General features: G+C 47.0%; 1 protein-coding gene across 1 annotated transcript in view; it reads left to right on the forward strand.

Moving 5' to 3' along the window:
* Positions 1-22,329, forward strand: part of IQSEC3 (IQ motif and Sec7 domain ArfGEF 3) — a gene marked incomplete at both ends in the record, with an annotated part of 106,550 nt that overhangs the window by 66,571 nt on the left and 17,650 nt on the right. The window contains 3 exons of the mRNA XM_082489175.1: positions 2,363-2,651; positions 8,971-10,064; positions 16,764-16,925. Coding sequence (XP_082345301.1) covers positions 2,363-2,651; positions 8,971-10,064; positions 16,764-16,925 — 1,545 coding nt within the window. The remainder of the gene's footprint in view (positions 1-2,362; positions 2,652-8,970; positions 10,065-16,763; positions 16,926-22,329) is intronic.

A 22,329-nucleotide genomic window follows, 5' to 3' on the forward strand; every position in this document is an offset into this window, starting at 1 on the left:
ATATTTGCTGGCATTTAGAGTCCATTCATGCTCCAAGGGAAGTCAACTAGCTCTCTAGTCTACTGCCTCAGGCCCTGATCTGCCCTAAAGAAAGTCTATGTAGCACACAGTGCACTGTGGCCTTGACTCAGCAGAGCAATTTGGGATATGTGGCTTGCTGAATCAGAGCTTATGCGTCTAGCTGAAATTGCTTTGTAGGGCACAGTCTGGTTCCCACTGAAATACTTGTGAGGCTTTTGGCACGCACTTCAATGAAAACATGATCAAATCTATGTTCACCTGGTCATCCCTTGAGCTGAGGATAAAAATTACTGCTCTGCTGGTTAAATGAGAATGGGTAGAACAGAGACTGCCAATAAAAATGTTACAGTGAGAGCTGTAAGGTAAAAGTCTTTTATTAATGTTTCCTGCAATGTGGATGGACATAGAACAGAAGGAATTAAAAATGGGTACATACTTTACATGTACATATTTAGGCGTAGAAAAAAGTGTGCTCAATTACACAGCATCAGGAATAGAACAAGGAAAGATTTTATAAGGTTTACAACCTAAAAGAACAGTTTTATGCCTCATTTTCATGGTGGTATTTCCTGATTGATGAGTATGGAGATATGTTACTTTAATATGCTTTGTCAAAGTTGGTTATATAGCATTTATGTAAGACACTCATTTCTTCTGTGATTTATTTTTTAAGTCTAAATGGTGACTACATGCATGTGTATTAAAAGAAGAAACTTTCTACCTTTAAATCCTTCATCTTTCATAGTTCTGAAGTTGTGGTACTGTCTTTGGCTCATCAGATTTTGAGCCTTTTTAGAAACTTTGGGAATATTTCTAAATTTGATTGTTAAATCTACTGAACAGAAGAGCTGCCATTGGAGAGAATAAACTTCCTTTTAAAGTACTAGTAAGTATGCAAAAGTGCTCTGAGGCTTAGGAGGCAAAGTCTATTTACAGTGAGAAGACTTGGGCTCTTAAGTGCTTACAGCACTTTTGAAAACGAGACTTAAATGTTTCTAAGTAATTTGGGCACTACAAAATTCATATCTAATTTCCCTGATTTTGCTCTGACATCAACACCAATCATAAAATGATTTGTTATCTAGATGACAGCAGAACTGGTCGTATGTGGAACAAATCCAAGAGAAAGAAATATGATTCAGAAGTGAATTAAATAATTTAATGGTGTTTAAATATTGGAGGCAGTACACATCCTTGGCTTCAATGGAATTCAATGTATTGGTTCTGTAGTAATTATTTCCAAGCTAGATGTTGCTGTCAGCTAAATACTCATACCCTGGAAACCAGTGGAGCTGTATCTGATGTACATGGTGCAGTAGAACCCAGAGTCCATGTGGGCTGGCCTGCACACTCTTGGAAATCATAAATTATTCTTCTGTAGCCGCTGGAAGGAGACTAATGTAACAAAACCCAAACACTCTCATGGTTCAAACAGTCCCCCAGAATGCCAAAATCTTGTCTGATATTGGATGATTCTTGAAAACATTTGGCAAGAGAGGTTAACAACAGACTTCCTCAGCACTTCAATGGATCAGACATATGCTAATCCCATCCTGTCTAGCGCAAAGTGTCAGCTCTCTTAAGAGTGCACTGTTGTCAGGCCCTGGTTTCACACAATTAGTGCCGTCCCTGACAGGAGAAAAGGGTGTTTTCCTTTCTCCTGAATACCTCAGTGGCACAGCAATCTGTGGGTCAGAGAGAAACAGCTTATTTCATGGAAGTTCTGCAGTCTGCTACGGCTGTGTACAGCTACAGGCTTTAAAGAGTCAGGATCTCAGGGCTGGCTGGCTCTGTTGTATCTTTATACTCTCAGCTCTCCAAGAGTTTCTCTGGAAACTGCAACATTCAGCTGCCCTTGCACCATTTCCCACATGCCCTTAGAAACTGGACCCTTGGGATCCAGGCTCCGTGCCAGATGGGACCCTGGGATGCACAGGGGGATGCTGAACAATAGGCAGCAAGGGCACAGGGGTGACTGCCAGCTGCTAGCTGCTCCGAGGAACAGGAGAGGTGTCTGTAGGCCATGACACCTTTCTTGGTCCCTCACCTCCAACTGCAGCACCTTGAGCAGAGGCAGCTGAGCACCTCCAGCAGTCACAGGACTGGTTCATACGGTGTGTGCAGCACAGGTGCCTGCTCTCAAGGAGGGAGGGATCAGAGCTTTGGCTGCATCAACCTAAAGTCCTGATCCATCACTGAGAGAGACCCCTCACCACCCAGGCTCTCTAAGCATTTAAAATGCAGCTCAGTGAATGAGTATAGCGAACAATAATAAACATAAACATAAATAAAATATAATAAAAACAAATAAAAAAAGCAAAACGTTGCATTTTGTTCACAGTGACGATCCCAGCGGTTCCACAAGCAAGAAAGCCGGGTGTGAAACGGAGGATCCGAAGGAGGCCGGCAGACAGAGTGGCCAGGAAGGCAGGTCCGACACCCTGACGCTAAAAGCCCAGCATGCGGAGCTCCAAGAAGAGCAGGCAGCGGGGTGTTCCCCTCTGGTGCAGAAGGCGAGCCTCCACCACACGGGCTCCCCAGTGAGAGTGCAGCGCAGCAAAGGGACGGCCTCGTGTTCCCATGCAGCTGCCTCCGATTATGAGCTCTCCCTTGACCTAAAGAATAAACAGGTACAGAGGCTTCCTCCTCAGGCTGTGGGAGAAGGGGACGGGGTGGGTGGGGCTGCATTCGCACTGTGGTGGGACGTCTTTCAGCAAATACTTTAGCCTTTTGTTCAATTTGAGCTTTTGCCCTGCCTGAACAGGCCTGGCCCTTTGGCTACATGGGGCTGATGGAGGAAGTAGTTTCCCCCACTCTGGCTGTGACACCCATTCACCCAAACCTGCTGGGCTCTGCTCCACATTGCCTGGGTTCTGTGGTCCAAAATGGACCCAGATACTCAGTTGTGACTATAGGCTTAGAAACAGATTGCAGGCAGCCAAGAGCTGCAGCATCCGGAGATACTGCCTTGCTCACAAGCGTACAGTGCCTGTAGGGCTCCCAGCAACTGAATGTCCCAAAAGACCTTCTTCATGGGATGGTCTCCAAGAGCCATCTTTCCCTCTTGGATCGCACTGTGCAAGTCCCCAGTGCACTTCCATATTCATCTCTTCAAAGCATGAGCTTTCAGGGAAAGTGGGGTTTATTCAGAGTGTCCTGCACAGTGTCTACCATGATATTTGTGTATTGATACCATCCTTGCCTTCAATCTGGTGATGCATGCTAAAGAGACAGGCAGGTTTACCAGGCTGAGGGAAAATGATTCAGTTCTTGAAGCTGCAAACCTTGCCTGCTGTGCCTGAGGTTACAGCCTAGCTCCAGAGCACAAGTCTACCCATCTCCTGATGGGCTCGCAGCAGGGGATAGCGGGACAGGGGCTAATAGCAGCTGGCCTCCTTACTCAAAGGCAGTGAGGTGGAACGTGCCCCCCCTACCCTGTGTCTCTGCAGATTACAGCCCAAGAGAGCTGTTGTGCCAAACAAAACCTAAAGAATAATTTCTGAGGTTTCCCTGAGATGGCAGCTCAACCAGAGGCTGTTTGATATGCGGATCCTGCAGTGAGATGAGGAGGACAAGCAAGTGATAGTGACAGTGTCCAGATTACATTCAGTGGGAGAATTCAGTGGGAGCTGTGCTATTGAAGATGAAGGGTTTCAGTTAACGAGGTTCCCACAGAAGAAGGTGCTGCTTCTGGGACATCTCTCTGCCATTTGCCTCAAGGCATTGCTGCTGTCCTTAAACATACATATCAGATCAATGGCCCAATAAATTCCTGAGCAGAAAAGAGACCTTGGCTCTTTAGCTCTGTCTTTCTCAAAATACTGCATTCTCAACTCAGACAGAATTCTTGCTTCACACCAGGAAAAGAAACAAGAGAGACTAATTAACTGGCTTCACAAACCAATGTGACATACCCTCAGGGTGGGCCAGATCTTGGCTGCTATATATGGGCTTAGCTCCTCCATGTCCACGAGCTGCTCTGATTTGTCCTGGGGAGTGTCTGTCCTGTGTTATTTTAGCCTTAAGGTCATGTTCTCCTATCACTGTTCTTGCAGCAGAGGCCAGACCTGCCCTGGATGCATGTGAGACAAGAGAGACATGTTAGCTGCTCGTTCATTAAATTCTGATGCCTCACAGTACTGACCTTGCAGGGACCTAGCCTATCTCATAGGTGAAACTACTTTTCTCTCCGTGAAGGGGGCTTACAGCATGTGTGCTCCTCCAACCTGATGGATATCTTCAGTGGATTGCCTCCAGCTCTGGAAGGGGAGATTTTCAGGGAGTGAACAGTATTAATTCTTCCAGTCTTGCATTCTAGTATGTATTTTCATAGGTATTCTTATCAATGTAGTTGTCAGGTGGTTATCTTGAATGTGAATAAGGGTGATAGGACCCTCACAGCACTGTCCCAGTAGTTCCCCAGTCATAGAACAAATTGTAATACATTAATAGAATTTACAGGTGGAAGGAGACATTTTTAGTCTCACATTGCAGTTGAAGGCACATTTAGCTTTCAGGAGAGGGCTGAGTGCTGGTGAGGAAGGAGGGTAGCATACAGGCTCCTCTGCAGGGCTTGGAGGTGCAGTCCATCTACCAGTCATTGCCCCTCAGCATCATACTGGAGGGTTGGTGAGTAGCGTCATGGCTCTCCTTGCTGTATCCCATGAAACAGAGCACACTGACAGTGCACAGAGTAGAAGTACACTGTGCTGGGAGGTTGGAAAGGAAATTCAAGTGCTATGCTAAAGTTCCCCTATGTTTAGGCTCTATTGTAATGTTGGGAAAGTGGAGGGAATCACAGAAGAGAGGAGCATGTTTTCAGTGATACGTACTCTTCTGCTGTGCTGAAGGGTGGCAGATGTCCCGTGTATGAAGGAAAACATCCCATTAGCACATGGCCCTTATAGCAATATCCTTCCATTGTGAAAGGTTGGTGGGAGGGAGAGAACATGTATGCTCTGTATGTCTTTTTCTTATTTATTTTTTACAATACATGCATTGATTGGAGTGACTCAGATTCTGTCGCTGAGCCTGATTCTCTTCTTGCTAACACGGTGGCATGTCACCATGCTCAGTGGCAACCTGGGTGGAAAACCAGTGCTAACTGAGAATAAGATCAGGCCCATTCGCTCCTGGCAGATTTATGAATTTATGCCTATGGGCAACAAAGCCATGGGGTGTGCATCTCAAATGTTTGGCCATATCCAGGCCTGGCACTTTGGCTTTCCGTAGGCTGACCCTGTTAAAGCTGCCTTCATGTGAAGTCCCTCATAGCAATGGATCTTTCCCAGCCATTTCTAATTCAGCCACAAGGCTTGAATTGCTCAGACTGAGTGTTCATATTGAGGCCCAGAAATGTATTAAGCTAATTATTCTTTGAAATCTCCCCGATCCCCCTCCTGCTTTTCCCTTCCTTTGGCGCCGGCTGTCGGATCATTCCCCAGAGAAGAGTAGCTTTAAGTAGGCAATTACTTGTGATTCATAGGGTTTATTAGGAGTGCGAGAAGGCCAATCATGTCTGGCCTTTCTCGCCTCTCAAATGGGAAGAGAAGGTTCCTGCATCAAGCCAGACATACATCTCCATTACCTGTGACTGCTGTGGTGCTAATGGATGCCCTTTCCTCCTCTGGAGAGGAAGAAAACAGGCCAACAGCTGTGTGAAATCCCTAATTCCTCTGGACTGTCAGACGTGAATGTCTCAGACATCAGTAAACAGGAAATGGCTGGGCTACACCAAGGAGAGAGAGACAGAGACCCACTCCTACCAAGCAAGGGTGGGGAGGGCACTTGTCCACCAGGTGCTGCTTCTGGCTTTGCCAATCTTCTCAAGCATCCTTTGGACCCGTCCCTGGTCCTTGTTATCCCAGCAGCAAGACACTGTAGGACTCCCCTGGCTTCGGACAGGGCCGGATGGCAATGGACCACATGCAGAACCTGTCTTTGCACACCTGGTATGAACTGGAGAACAGACTAGGTTGGGAGTTCTTTGACTTTACATCTTGTTCTGCTCCTTAATGACTTAGCCCTTTGGGAGGACTGAGATAATGGACTGCAAAAAGCTGGTGTTGCTTTATCAAGGTACTGACAGCTTACACCATTCATTTAGACTTTTAGAAGGATCTCTCCTCTTAGTAGTTATTAGGCCTTTTGGGGAACTGGCCTTGCATGGGATGAACTGGCCTTTTACTTCAGATCAGCAGTGATATCTTGTCTTGTCCTCTAATAAGATCAGAGCATATGAATTTCATGTTTGCAGAATGGCTGTCACCTCCTTAGAAACCTCAGATAATTATAAGGCTCCTGCTTCTGCCTTATTTTGACTCTTACTATTATTCTGTCCCTCAGATAGCTGTGTCTGTCCCTCCCATTTGTTCCTCTTTCCCTCCCAACATAATTAGCTCTACATTTTGATTAACCAGACTGTTATATTAAGTGCTCACGGTCAGTTGTCAGTAATAACTGTCTGCGTCGGGCATGTGCAGGTTATTGGTTTAATTTGCATTTTTCTGCCTGAGCCTTCCTCCTGAAGGGAAGGGCCAAGGGATAACTCAGTCTCTTTCCAGGGAGTCCAATGTTGAAGAGATGTGACAGGAGCGCTGGTTTTATGGTGGGATTTTAAGGTGGTCATTTTGGAAAGAAGGACCAAAGATCCTCAGGAAAACCCTTCTGCTTGCTACCCAGAATCTCATCTTGTCCCTGTATTCCTCTTTCCTGCCACATCAAACTCTGGGGATAAGAAGGGACCTTGTTTATCCAAAAAGCCTACTGAAAAGTCTTGTGGTAAATGAACCTGAATCCATGATCATTGTGTGGATGATTATTAGCAGCATTTCTGCAGACCCTTTCTGGAAGGGCAGCAGGGCAAGTATTAGGCCAATGTTTTTTAAATTAGGGGTAAGAAGAACTCTGAGTTAGCTGCCTCTATAACTGCAGTAGCCAACTCCATTGGTAAAGAAGTTGCTAGTATTTCTGGGCTGGGCTTTGATGCTTGCTTTGGGCAGATGTGAATTCAAGGACAGGGCAAGGCAAACAGAAAACAGAAGCATACCTTACGTTTGAGCACAAGGCAAAGGGTCCCAGCTTCATTTGCAGTGAGGGAAATATGAAAGGATGTGCCGCCTCCTGCTTCCTTCCAGAAATGGCAACCTCTCATCCAGTGTGCAGCAGGATCCCTGGACCTGTTGCTGCCTGGGGTGATGGGGTGCCAGTTGGCAAAGCCTTCAGTGCTTATTCCGGCAGCTAGGATACCAATGCAGGGACAGAATGGCTGGGGTCATGTTGTTCCTCTCTTTCTGTCATCTCCCAAGGTCATATTGTCTTTGCCTACTTTCAGAGAAATTAGTATTGGAAAGATGCCATAGGTGATTTACACTTCTTGCAGCTGTCATTCCAGGCCTTCACTTGTATCTAGATCACTCACTGATGGTTTTATCTGCAATGTATGTAGGGTAACAAAAAAGGAAAATAAGAAGGAAATAGATGACATGACATGAGTCTGAGAGCTGAGGCTCATGCGTCAGTCTCGCTTTAACTACAAAACCAGTTTGCACTTAAACTCAGTTCTTCTGTGAGCTCAGTCCTTCATCCTGTGAGTACTGGGCTAGCAAGGAGTGGTATCTGCTTGGGGATAAGGATGCAGTCAGTAAAACTCATCCTTTGTATCTGCTAATGAGCTCATACTCGCCACATGAATGATGTAGTGAATCCTTTGTTAATTCAGGACTGATTTCACCAGTACTCACAGTCCTGTACTTCACCTTCTTTTGGCTTTTCCACATGCGCGCACACATATAAACACTACAGTCTGCACCTGCACTCTGCACTGTGAAGTGCTGACAATGTAGAGTTTAGCTCATAGTTCAGCCAAAACCTCATTGAAGGCAATTTGAGTTCATCCTTCTTTTTTCTTCAATCCCTTCATCCACCATAGTCTTCATACTGTCCCTCTTGTCCTCTGTTAGTCACTCACTGGAACCAAGTCATCTAACATCCTCCAGTAGCATGTTAGTGAAGGCTGAGATGCAGAGGAAGAGTGAGGGGATTACCAGGAAGTATAAATACTAGACCATGGAAGAGAAATTACCATACATACTTGCTTTGTTGAGGCCTGTTGAGATGTCACATAGCAGTATGTGTATGTATTTACATGTGTGTTTGTTGTTACCAGCTCAGGAAGGAGTAAATCCTCCTTTGACTTGTTCTTAATATCTTGTCTCAACATTTTAAATGAGAATTTTTTACCTTTCAAAACTGTCAGTCTTTCTTTTCTTGGCTAGTTTTCATTTCACTGCTGGCTGACACCTGAAAAAGTCAGGTATCAGAAAAGGAGATACTTTGGGATTCAGAGTGCTTTTTAAAAGACACTGAACAAACCCAGCCTCCACTAACTTCTGTGGAAGCTGGTGTTTCTCACTAGCTCCTGTGATAATGCTATCATTTTCTGCATTTAAAAATTAACTTTTCATTCTTTTTCCTGAATGGTTTCTCCTTTCCCTGAGAGTATTTCCTAAGGTGACTAAGGAGGGGAGGAGCATTAGTAACACTCTGAGACAAGGGATGATGCTTGACATTACCAGAGTGTTACTGAACAGAAAGACACATTGCTGGAACACTGTATTTGCAGTGATGAGCATGCCCTAAAGGCCATCAGAAGTGGGTCTGCAAGGGAAGGGAACCTCCAGGCTCCACCTTGTATGGCTGACACTCTAGGAAGAGGCATGATCATGTTACAGCTGTGAGGAAGCTCACAGTACTGATGCTTTAGCCAGCCATGCCCTAAGGGAGGCCTTCTGTTGAAATCAAGGGACAGCAGTGCAGGAAAAAGCTAATTCAGTGTCAGAAGTTCCTCTGACAGTCATTACAGACTAATCAGTGTAGGAACTGGTGTAACAGAAAGCTATCAGAAGTCAATTAGCAAAAAATAACGTCTCCCGTTTTTATGTCTTTCAGATTGAAATGTTAGAGCACAAATACGGAGGTCACCTGGTATCTCGAAGGGCAGCCTGCACCATTCAGACCGCTTTCCGGCAGTACCAGCTCAGCAAGAACTTTGAGAAGATCCGCAACTCACTGCTGGAGAGCCGCATGCCACGCCGCATCTCTCTGAGGAAAGTCCGGGTCCAGAACTCAGAGAGCTTCTCTGCTGAGAAAGCCCTGGTGGAGGGGTATAACTTTGTGGGCATCCCATTGGTGAGGTCCCCATCTTTGCCAGCCACCATCAGTGGAGCACTGACCGAGCTGGAGGACTCCTTCACGGAACAAGTTCAGTCACTGGCCAAGTCTATTGATGATGCCCTCAGCACCTGGAGCCTGAAGACCATGTGCTCACTGCAAGATGGGGGCTCATACCAGATAAGGGAGACCTTCAGTGCCAGCTCAATGCAGCCAAACCAAGACTTAGAAGCTGAGCTGCAGGACAAGGAGAAGGAGGAAGGGCTCCTGCCAGACACCCTACCCAAGAGCAGCAGCACTCTCATGATGGCTTTTCGAGATGTCACAGTCCAGATTGACAACAAGAACATCTCTGTCTCATCGTCTACCTCGGTGTCCATGGCAAACTGCCTCAGCAGCAGTGCCCAGGCTGGGCTCTCTCAAGCTACCAAGGCTGAAGAAAGCCCAGGAGAAGGGGAGGGAGAAGCCAGTGAACCACCAACTGCCCCAGAAAGCTTACCTGAGTCCAGAGCTCTCCAGAACAGCCAGACTCTCACCGAGGTGAATGCCAGTACTAATGGCGCAGGAGACAGCAGTGCTGAGCCTGGGCAGATGGCAGTGCAGAAGCTCCAGTTTGATGCCAGCAATGAGATGGGGCAAAGCAAAGGCTCTGAGTCTGAGAATGCAGACAACTCAGAGCAGCTCAGCAGCAGTAGCACCTCTACTTCAGCCAAGTCAGCCTCAGAGGTGTCCTCAAAAGAAGCACTGCAGGCCATGATCCTCAGCCTCCCAAGGTACCACTGCGAGAATCCAGCTAGCTGCAAGTCCCCCACGCTTTCCACAGACACCATGAGGAAGCGCCTCTACCGCATTGGGCTGAACCTCTTTAATATGTAAGTGACTCTTCCTCTTTTGTGTTTCCCAGCTTATTTCATGCCTCACAGGAACAGGTGATGGCAGGCTTTTGGTCTAGATCCATCTCTGGGGAAGTTCTTTCATATTCAGGGGCATGGCCATCTGGGTATGCAATACAGCCCACAGAAGCTCTTTCCCTAAAGTCTGCCAAGTACTGTCCTGATCTTCTGCCTAATAGAGGAACAAGCCCAGTGCCCCATGAGTAGTGCCCATGCTCTCCTGAATTCTGAGCCTTCAGTCCCAGTTGTTGTCCACTTGGCATCCAACTGCTGAGCCTGGGATCTAGGTTCCCGCTCCACTCTGTTGCAAAGGAACAAGTGTAGCTGGGGATGTAAACCCCATGTTACTTAACATTGGGCATTTCCACGTAAAGAGACAGAGGTAGAACAGAGCTTGGCTAGCCCAGTAAGAGTGCTCTGGCTGTCATTTTCCTTCTGGCATTTGGGTGGATTTTCACCTGATAGACCAGGTTTAGTCATCTCAGTATCTCACACATCTGAGTGATATCCTATGAAAAGGCTGTAGGTGTGAAAGCAAAATCAGAGCAGCCCAGAGATTACTGTCAGAGGAGGTTAACTCAAGGGGTCACACATAGTCTATTTTATATTGGCAGAAAGCAGCTAAGCTGCTATAAGGAGCTTTAGATTTGCTTATTGCCTTTCAGTGAGACTTTTCTCATCAAAGCAAGCCATGAGAAACATTGGTTTTTGCTCCATCATCACACACTCATATTGTTTTGGTTTCCATTTGAGTCCCCTGATGAAGATGCTGGGGATGTAATGCACCCATACTGGAAGAACGTTTTGCCACACATTAGCGTGGGCCTTTTGGTGAGAGCAAAGACTAAAGATTATGCAGTCCTAGGCAGAAGTTTTGCACAGACAAGGGGAAAATGCACAGGATTAATATATGTGTAGCATGGAGGCTGTGGACTCCAGGAGGTGGGAACCTGGAAGAGAGGTTTTTAGGGCTTGGCTGACAGCACATCCAGAACTGAAGTGATGTTAGAGCTGACAGATTTGGGACTCTTACAGAACTGAGGAGGACATTTTCCTAGCTCTGAGATCAGGTTGTGAACAGGTGGGTCCATGTGTATATATCAAAGTCAGGCTCTGGGTGCACACAGATTTGCCTGATGAACACAAGCAGGCTGGAACGAGAGAAGATAGGCACCAGACACAGGTGGGGTTTGATTATGATAGAGTTCCAGGTCAACACGGATATTCTGGTGTTTGTGTTAGGACAGGTGTACTTCCGGAGGAGGACGTGGGGCTCATGTCTCTGCTACTAAGTGTTTCAGTATTCTCAGCCGTGCTTGGCAGGAGTCCCTCCACCCAATGTGTTTTCGTTTGGTTTCCGCACAGTTGACATGAGCACTGATGTGAAGATAAAGCAGGAGTGAAAATGCTTTTTCCCAGCCTCTCCTCCTCCCCCAGTCTGCCTGGCACACATTCATGTGACATATTAGCATCACCAGGTCTGTTTTGGGGAAGCAGCTCTGCCATCCTCCTTCATTCAGTGACCTGGGTTCACTGCAGCTTGCAGGTCCCTGTGGGACAGAAGACTTAATGTGGAGCTCCGAAACACAACTTCCTAGCCAGGCCTCCCCTGCTCCTTTGAAACTATCTGCTGAAATAACATGTTGTAAATCTGCAAGGCTCAGTTTTCTTGGCAAAAGATTGGAGGACAGGGAGGGAGGGAACTGGCCACAGCCAAACAACTACAAACACTGCAGTCTACAGCAAGCAGACTTTGTCTTATTCGACAAATTTTATTTTGGTTGAATACTGTGGGATAAAGCCTTGGAGGGAAGAGAGGCCCAAGAAAGCTTGTTAATATTTGAGGATCATCTCCTCCAAGCTCAGGAGCTAGGCATCCCAACAAAGAGGGAGTCAGGCAAAATTGCCAAGAGTCCTGCATGGAGGAACAATGAGCTCCTGGACAAACTCAAATAGAAAAAGGAAGTCTACAGAGGATGGAAGCGAGAACAGATAGCCTGGGAGGCATACAGAGAAATTGTCCAAGCAGCCAGGGATCAGGTTAGGAAAGTTAAAGGCCAGACAAAATTAAATCTGGCCAGGGATGTCAAGGGTGACAAGAAAAACTTTTACAGGTATGTCAGTGATGAAAGGAGGGCTAGGGAAAACGTGGGCCCTCTCTGGAAGGAAACAGGAGACCTGGTTACCCAGGATATGGAGGAGGCTGAGGTACTCAATGACTTTTTTTGCCTCTGTCTTCACTGCAAGTGCTCTAGCCACACTGCCCAAGGCACAGAAACAAAGATAAGGACTGGGAGAATGAAGAACCGCCCACTACAGGAGAAGATCAGGTTCAAGACCATCTAAGGAACCTGAAAGTACACAAGTCCATGGGACCTGATGAAATATATCCACGGGTCCTAAGGGAACTTGTGGGTGAAGTCGCTAAGCCACTATCCACCATATTTGAGAAGCTGTGGCAGTCTGTTGAAGTTCCCTCTGACTGGAAGAGGGGAAATAGAACCCCCATTTGTAAAAAGGGGAAAAGGAAGATCAGGAAACTACAGGCCAGTCAGTCTCACCTCTGTGCCCGGCATGATCATGGAGCAAATCCTCTTGGATTGGGACCGGTGCTGTTAAACATCTTCATTGGTGACATGGGCAGTGGGATGGAGTGCATCCTCAGCACGTTTGCTGATGACACCAAGCTGTGTGGTGCAGTCGACATGCTGGAGAGGAGGGATGCCATCCAGAGGGACATGGACACGCTTGAGAGGTGGGCCTATGCCAACCTCATGAAGTTCAACAAGGCCAAGTGTGAGGTCCTGCATGTGGGTTGAGGCAATCCCAAGCACAAATCCAGGCTGGGAGGAGAATGGATTGAGAACAACCCTGAGGAGAAGGACTTGGGGGTGTTTATGGATGAGAAGCTCAATACGAGCCAGCAATGTGTGCTCGCAGCGCAGAAAGCCACCTTCTTTTGATGCAGCATCATGGGCTGCATCAAAAGAAGCGTGGCCAGAAGGTCAAGGGAGGTGATTCTGCCCCTCTACTCCACTCTCCTGAGAACCCATCTGGAGTGCTGTGCCCAGCTCTGGGGCCCCCAACATAAGAAGGACATGGAGCTGTTGGAGTGGGTCCAGAGGAGGGCCACAAAGATGATCAGATGGCTGGAGCACCTCTCCTATGAAGACAGGCTGAGAGAGTTGGGGTTGTTCAGCCTGGAGAAGAGAAGGCTCTGGGGAGACCTTATTGTGACCTTTCAGTACCTAAAAAGGGCCTACAAGAAAGCTGGAGAGGGACGTTTTACAAGGGCATGTAGTGATAGAACAAGGGGTAATGGTTTTAAACTGAAAGAGGGTAGATTTAGATCAGATACAAGGAAGACATTTTTTACTATGGGAGTGGTGAGACACTGGAACAGGTTGCCCAGAGAAATTGTGAATGCATCATCGTTGTGTTTAGGGCCAGGTTGGGCTTTGAGCAACCTGATCTAATGGAAGGTATCCCTGCCTATGGCAGGGGGTTTGGAACTAGGTGATCTTTAAGGTCCTATTAGCCTTGCTGAGTGAAGCCTTTGTTTTATTCTCTGAGTGTGATCTAATGGACACGTGGCACCCCTTGTGACACCGTAGTGCACCTCCATCCAAGGGGCTGGGAATGCCTTTCATCTTTCTGCTGTTATTTGGTTGTTGGTTTTCCTGTCGGCTTCTAGCAAGGAGCCAGTTTACTGCTGTAGGATTTGCGATGTGGGCACCAACCCACAGGGCATGGAGCTGAGGCCATGCATGTGTGTGTGCACGTCCTTTTTGCTCACCGTTCCCTTGGACCAAGAGCTGAAAGCCTCCAGTTGCTAGCACCCTCTGCCATGGTCTCTCCAGCCTTGCGCTGCGTTTTCAGCAAGCGGCACTCTGTCTCAGAGCAGGCCCTTGGGAGCACATCAGTGCTGTGCTTCCATGGCACTTTCCCCATCCCCACTCCGCAGTGAGGGGGTGGAATCCCTGGAACGGAGAGTGCTTCATTATGCAGCGCTGCTGTAATAACTCAGAGTGTGTGGGCAGCTGGCTGCGTGGGCAGAGGGAAAGCCAGCAGGACGTGAGGAATCCCGCAGCATTTGCTGGCCGTGCTTAACACCCCTGCAACGCTAAAGAAAATACCAGGGACCAGGCTCAGGAGAGATAGAATTGGAGTTGTCTGCTGCACATCTGGGTAAAAGCTGCATGCTGCAGTACACAGGATACATCTGCAGGTGTTCAGTGACAAAGATGCTGTATTGCTATCAGGATTTTGTGGGGAACAAATTGAATCCAGGGAAAAACTGATGAAAAGCTGCTGTTAGTGGAAAAATAGTGTATGCCTGTATATTTGAGTTATAGTCTAGGCAGTGCTGGAGGGCTGCAACCTGACTGCACTGTTTTACCTTACATCCTCTTGCATTGCTTGTATCTTCTCTACTGTAATCCACACATCCATGCGAGTGGATGAGCTGCATTTTTCTGGCTACATTCAGCTCCCAGATCCTCTGGAGTGAGTCTAAATTCAGTCCAGTGGCTTTGGAGTCACACCAGTGTAGCTGAGATCATCCTCATGCTGTGGGCACCATACTGTCCCTTGCCAAAAACCAGTGTGCAGGTGGAGGTGCATTTTATGAATCTCTCTTGCTTAATTTGACTTTAGCCCTGACCATATGACCTTTGCACTTAGAAGAGAACTTTGCCTGTGTTCTTCAAAGGTGAACCAGGAGATCTGTGTGATAATACAGAAGGTGCGCTGTTGCTTTTCCCTGAAGAAGGCCTGGGTTTTTCAGTATCAGATCTTGCAGCTCTCCTGTTCATAAATTTAATGGGCTGACTTGTTCTCCCAGCCACTGTCCCTGGGGATGTCACACTGCGCAGGATATTTTCTTTGTTCCATTGCAGAGTAAGCAGAAGTATTTCCAGCCCGTCTACTTTTTGTATACCTATGAGGCTCCTGTAAGGAGCAGGCCATTCTCCTGAATGCTGATCCCCCTAAAACTAGACATATGTTGCTCACCCACATCCTTCACCACCTGACAATGTCACAGTCTGTGCCTGTGCATATCATGCATTCACGTGCTCTGAGATCTCATGCTATCCTTTCCTCACCCCACGAAACTGCCTGAGCAAACACACTCCCTGAGCCTTGACAAAGATCCCTGAAATTGGTTTAATGATGGAAGTATGGCATCCTTCATGAAGAAGCTACCCTCTTACCTCTCCCCACTCACCAGCTCAGAGAACCAAAGGAATGTGGAAATCTTCCTGGCATTGCAGTAATTCTCCTCAGCAGGAGTGCATCATGACACTCTTCAGTGGGGCTGACTGAAATATAGGAAGAAAACCTCCTGCACAATACACATATGCGTGCTCATTCCTGTCTGCACTGTGGGACAGGCACCACATAGGTTCACAGACATTCCCAGAATACATAGAAGCGTGTGTGCTCATAGGAGACATGAGGAAAAAGCCAAAATGTGCAGACACGCAGGCTCTGATGAACATGTATGGTGCAAGAGAAATCTGCATGTACAAGACATAGACACACACAAACGCGTGTGCTTTTGAGACACGCACTAGCCCCCAAAAGCTGTGTATGCGGGCACAGACACTGGCACTCTAACAAGCAGAAATATCACTCCCACAACCAGGCAGTCAGGCCCACTCAGCACTAGGCTTGTTCTCAGAGAGGCACTCACAGCCACAGAGGGAGAAAAGCCCTCTGTCTGGGAGCTGAACACAGCTCGCTCCCAGCTCTGACAAGGCATTCTCCAGGTGCGTGCTGTCATCCACCCACACACAGAGATTTCTGCCTGAGGGGGTAAATCAATAGAGAAGGAAAGAACAACACAGCTAAGGGTGGGGGAAGTGGAGGAAGGTATAAGCAAACCTGAGCATGGGATTTCTGTTCAGGCAGCCAGCACCAGGCTCAGGTGAGGAAGGTAGAAAGCGTCACTCAACACTGAGCACTAAAAAATTTATCAAAAATAGAATATTTTTTATACAGAAAAAGTGCCCATCTTTGGTTATCCCCCTTGTCTTGAGCCTCATTTTGCCATAGTCCGTGCAGCAATGTCTCCTAAGTCTCTCCAAGGTCACATTTTTGTCTTTGTCTGCTCTACAGAAGGTGCGACCTCACTCCCCTAAAGCAAAGGGTGACGGGCCAGCTCTCACCCCTGGTCCTTGGGGACAGCTTTCTGTGGGTTGCATTTGGAGCAGCTGAACGTACTGATATTTCCTGTGCTGTCTGTGTGGGGGACACAGTCTAATGATATCCTCACAGGGACACTAAACAACCAAGGTGGGGCAGGGAAGATATAAGAGCCTTTGACTCTGGAGCAGAGGGGTGGCAGAAGAGAGTCACTGATGAGGCTGGTGTTGTGAAGCAGGATCCTTTGTAGCAGTGGGATGGCACTTGTGATCGCCGGGTGACAGCAGGTGCTACAAGTGACACAGCACATCCCATGGCATCTGTTTGTCTTCAGCCGCACCTGAGAGGGGGGACTCCCCCAAGTCACTTTTCCCTGTCCCCCACCAGTCCCGTCCCTGCCACACACATGAACTCATAGGAAGCCATGCACATACTGAGGGCTGCATTGCTGCAAGCCATGAGGTCAGGCAGAGGCAATAATGCCTTGAGGAGATCATGCAAACTTACCATGTCTCTGTCCTTCCCTTTCAGAAACCCAGACAAAGGGATCCAGTTCCTGATCTCCCGAGGCTTCATCCCGGACACCCCCATTGGGGTGGCACACTTCCTGCTCCAGCGGAAGGGCCTCAGCCGCCAGATGATTGGGGAGTTCCTGGGCAACAGCAAGAAGCAGTTCAACAGGGATGTCCTTGAGTAAGTGTGGAAACCTCTTCCCCTCCTCCCTGCACTGTAAAGGAGTTGCCAGCCCACCCTGCCTCTGGCTGCACCAGCAAGCACCCTGTCCTCCATGCCTTTCCATCCCCACTCTGCAGGAATTTCACCATTCTCAATCTATCTGGCACCTCTCAATGTGTTTCCCAGCAATGTGTTTCACCCTTAGTATCAGCAGCCCTTTCATTTCAGTCTCTCCTCAGAGGGCCTGCAATCATCTAGCAGGAGCTCAGCGCTATTGTGTGGTAGGACTAGTGATGCTGGGAGGTGTTGTGGCTGGGAAACTCTGTGACTGGGGTCTCACCCCATCCAGATGAAGCACCTCTAATGGTTTCTGGGAAGTACTAAGAGAGGCAGAGGAGGAAAAATATCTGTTCCTTGCTGTGAGATCAGCAGGGAGCAGCTATTGCTGGCTCCACACCTGGTTCTCTTTGTCCAGTTTTGAGATTGGTGACCTTTTCAGTTTGTCCAACTGCACTATGGGGATAGTAAGAGGGGAGTTGGTCCTGTCTGTGGTAATGAAGAGGCTTGCATGAGGAAACATGCTGCTAATGGTTTATCATTTCCAATGCAGTCACAGAGCACTGAGGAACATCCCCACTCCAAAAACTCCAGTTGACTGAGTTGTCCATTGTCTGAGCAAGATCTCAGGTTTCCTCCCTGCTTCTGTTCAGTGGCTGCCTTTGCTGGACTGTTCCCTTCAATTGTCTCACTGTGACCCTCTCTTGGTCACACAAACCATGCATCTGTCAGCCTACACCTCTCTCCTCTTTCAAGTCTTGCAATTTGGGCTGTAAAATCCCGTGAATACCTGAGACCTATACTACCTCTGCACCTGCTTGCTGCTCTGCCTTCCACATTGTACCATTGCTAACTTGTTAGCCCCCAGTGTTGCAGGATCAGGGTCTGAAGTGCTGGGAAGAAAAACATCTTACCTGTTGTTCTGAGTATTGTCCAAGATGACAAGCTGTCTTGCAAAGATAGGCCTGGGGAACTGAGATGAGCCTTCGTTTCCTGCACGGTCCTGATATACTTCAGATGAGGGAAAAGGAGAAAGCACAGCTCTCTGTATGATGAAAAGGGGACATCAGGAACAGGGGACACTACCTCTCCCACCCTGATAACTGCTACAGTGGAAGCAGGGCGAGTTTGCACCAGAGTGTGAATATGAGGGCTGCCATGCAGGGTGATGTGATGTGTGTAGTCAGGGGGCAACAAGCTCGTTCAGAGACCTGTTTCAAGGGATGACCAGCACTCAGCTGGGTCTTTCTTTTATTAGGCAGAAGCACAGTTCTTAGTAAGAGCTGCCTTTCCATTAGGCATGATGTCCTTTGAACTGGACCCTTTATTACATTCTCCCATTCTTCAAAATGTTCTGTATCTCCTTTGAATTTTACAGTGGTTTCTCTTGAACCAAGGCAAACGGAACCCCCAAATCTGATGCACACACCACTTCTACTCCAGGGGAAGACTAGAGGATGCCAGTTCAAGAGCCAAATCTGGGCCCAAATTTAAAAATTCATTCCTGCTGCAATTGCTGCTTATTGCTGCAGGTACCTGACCTTTGGTCCAGCTCTTTTTTTAATATACTGTATGGATATTGATTTGGCCGGCAATGAGACACATGTTCTCTCCAGTCTCTTAATGCTGAGAGCTACAATTAAAAGTAATTGCTTCTTTTTCTCCAGCAAGCAATGTGTGGGCTGCATCCCCTGACAGATACTCTGCTGAAGTCCAAACCTAGCCTCTGCATGGACAGGGAAATATTGCAATAGCAATAGGCTGGCACTTCCTTGTAGTCCTAAATTTGGCATCATCCCTGCAAATGACCATGTTCTTCTGCTTTACATGTGACTACAAACTCTGTGTCAGCAGCTCCTGGGAACAGTCCCTATTGCAAAGCTCAGTGTCTGCCTCCCGGACTCAATGTCCAGCAGCTGCCATGTTATAGTTGCCTGTCTTGTCTCTGCATGTTGCAGGAGGGCCGTTAAAGCAGGTGGCCCTACTCCATCATGCTCATTACTCTCAGTTTCCACTCCACCTCTCAATGCTCAATGTAGCACTCCAAATGTTTGATGAGAGTGACCCTGCCATCCTATTTACAGATAGAGAAAGTAAGGCTCAGAGATGGGAACTGAGCTGTTGAAGCTGTGTGTACATGAACGTGTCTTGAACATGGCCTGTATGTACATGAACATATATCAAGCAACTGGGTCTGAATTCAGGGTTCAGACCTGTGTCTGATCTCTCCAGGGAACAGACATGTTCTTGCACTAACAATCCATTCTGCCATCCCCTCTTCACAATAAATTGCTGATTCGTCTTCCTTAAAGGCAAAAATAAAAGTAACCATAAAATATACACAAAATGTTCTAAAAGAGGAAGGAAAAACACACACACTCAGCTAGTTGTAGCTGTGCTGTTTGCAGGTACTTTCACTCTCTTCCCGTGTCAGTTCTGAGCTTGGGGATAGCAATGACTGGTGGGTTTTGCAAGCAAATTTTCATCAATTGCTTGTGAGAGCTGACTGAGCAATGCCTACACACCCAGAGGTGTGACAAGCATGGAAACAAGGCATTGCCAGGAGAAATTCTGACCCAGGATTATCATCCTGGATATTTTTCCTGTCCGTGCTGCAGGAAGATAGAGGGCTGCTGTAGTATAGTGTGCTGGCATTTCCAGCGTGCTATAGCTCAAGGGCTAGTCACAACTTCTGAGTGGTTTGTGTGGGAGCAAGAGGCAGCTCAAAGACCTTTTGGCATTTTAGAACTGTCTAAGATCTAATCTGGTTCTCATTCCCCATCCAACTCTAGTCAAATTAGCTTAGGAACATTGGCACAGGTTGGGAGAATGGACTGTGCGAGGGCTGTCTCGCAGTCCCCGTATATACCCACACTTAGCAAGCCAATGTTAGGGTACATGGTATTCCCTGAAGAGCATGTGGCAGACAGGATAGCTCCTACGGTAGCTTCTGCACAATTTACCCAATGCCACGGTCATTTTTGTGGCCCAAGTAGGCAGAAGAACAGGCACTCCTGGTCCTGGCAAGCTCAAATGCCCAGGCAGGGTGGCCATGGGCAGGCAGTAGTTGTTGGACAGACATTGACCACCTGCAGTGACCATGCCCGTATGGAAGGGGAGTTGTATCTGCTCTTTCACATCCCAGACCTGGCCCTGGAGCCTTCCTGGCTGTTGTGGTTTGAGAAAGTCCACTACAGTTTATTGTTGTTTAGACAATTATCCTATCACCTGATGACCCCTTCCTACCTGGGAAGGGGAATCAGGAAAAAACAAGGAAATCCAGGGGTTGAAATACAAACGTATTTAATAGAATAAGACTAGATAATTAACATTAATAGCATAAAGAACCAATGTTGATCCTGATAGCAATATAGAATATACAAGGCTTACTCAGCCAATTATATCAGTCGGAAGCTGTGCACTCCCAGTGGACACAAATGTTGGACACTGCAAGCGCTATGGCTTCAGGAGGAAGGGAAGGCCTCAGGGGTCTGGCACCAGGGCAAGATGTTCTCTGGATCACAGCCATTAAGGGAGAGAGTGCGCTTTGCAGCAAACTTTCTAATTTATATTGAATGTATTGAATGTGACATTCATGGTGTGAAATAATCCTGTTGGCCAGCTTGGGTCAAGTACCCAAGTCTCACTCCTCCTCATTCCCGCACCTGGCAAGTTCAAAAAACACTAAGACCTTGAAACTCACACACCATAGCTGGCTATAAAGTAAATATTTTCACAAATTAAGACACTAGAGTCTTCTAAAAGTGCAGTTTTCCCAAGCATTAGAAGAGAAATTAGTCCTGTGTTGCTCAAACCAGGACACTGGCCCATCCTCTTCCTCCCAAAAGCAATTTCAATTATTGATGCTACTTGCTGTGTTAGTTTCGCTTTCGCTCGATATGAAAACTTGTGTTAGAATTGTGTACTGTAAGCATTGTTTCTATTGCAGCCAGGTTGAATTAACCTAACTGAATGAATAAATAATAGGACAGCTTTTAAAACATCTGCAAAAGTGTCAGCCTCCCTTGTGCATTTGGAGGTGGGGCAGAGCTTGCCCAGGTTACAAACTCCAGACTCAGCTGTAAGTCCAGCCATAAGTCTATACTCTGCAGACTTCTCCTGACTTCCGTAGGTATTGAAGCTGTGCTGGCTGACAAATGAGCCAACCACTGCCTGTTCCGGGATTCAGGCAAAAGAGCTCAGAAGTGCACAGTGGCGTTTGGCACTGTGAAGATGATCCCTCTTTACTGCCGACCTAGTAAATGCAGAACTCCAGAGAAGTGCCATGCTGGTTGCAAAGCCTCTTATGTACCTGGGCAGGGGGCTGAGTGAGGGTAAGCATAGTATGAGGCTTGAGCATTTCGGTATGCTACTTTACCTTCCCACACCAGCATGCCCAGCGCCTAAAAGCCCTGAAATCTGAAATTATATTCTCCCTTCCATCCTCCTGCTCTATCTTTCAACCTTTAACTGATTTTCTTGGAACCCAGAAAAGGTGTCTGGATAACTTACAAGTAATTATGCACGCTAGCCAGAGGAACAAGGGAGAGAGCAGGAGATTTTCAACGGTATCTGACTATACTTGGCATACATCCTTTGATAACACTAAACTGCTCAAGCCTGTCTGTTTAGGGAGATGCAGTATGTCATTTTCTCTTGAAGAAAAGGGTTCAATCTTTAAAAGTAGGATTTATCTCACCTATTATTAGCCACCACCAAGTTTAGTGTCATCCATCAATTTATGAATTCTTTTAGTCAATGGGGAGAGACAGGTCCCTTGAGTGTTGTTTTTCTCAATGTGCAAGTTTAGGCTGGACATATAGCTTTCAGGCATTTTATGTTACAGGGAATAAATCCCATCTGTAACCAACTTTGAGTATCCCACACTAACAACCACCCACTGTGATCCAGCATCCCACAGTAAGATCCAGCCTCTTCAACTGGGAATCTGCTTTCACGACTTGCCCTGCAGCCAGCTGGGAGGAGTCACTGAGAACCTGCCCTAGGGTTTCAATGTCTACTGGTCCAGGGAATACAGCTGTAGAGAGGTAGCCTGGGCCGTTAAAGCACTGATCTGGTACTGAGAAGTTTTTATCAAATCTACTTGGCAAGTACTGCAGAAAAGTAATTTTGTTACTTTGAAAAAGTCAGGCCCAAAGCATTAACAGATATTTTTAAAATGAGACACATCATCATTCTTGCATCATTTCTTCATTCCTTTCTTTTTATTACATGCTCAGATGTATTGTTTATTTCTTTTTTTGTATTCTTTATTCTGTGTTTATTTGTTGCTTTTGTTCTCCTTCATTCATACTTCCCTTCACTTTAGTTCATTCTTCCCCTCCACCTGTTTCTGACTCAGGAA

The sequence above is a fragment of the Vanellus vanellus genome (genome assembly GCF_965231255.1).
Source record: "Vanellus vanellus genome assembly, chromosome: 1".
Lineage (NCBI taxonomy): Eukaryota > Metazoa > Chordata > Aves > Charadriiformes > Charadriidae > Vanellus > Vanellus vanellus.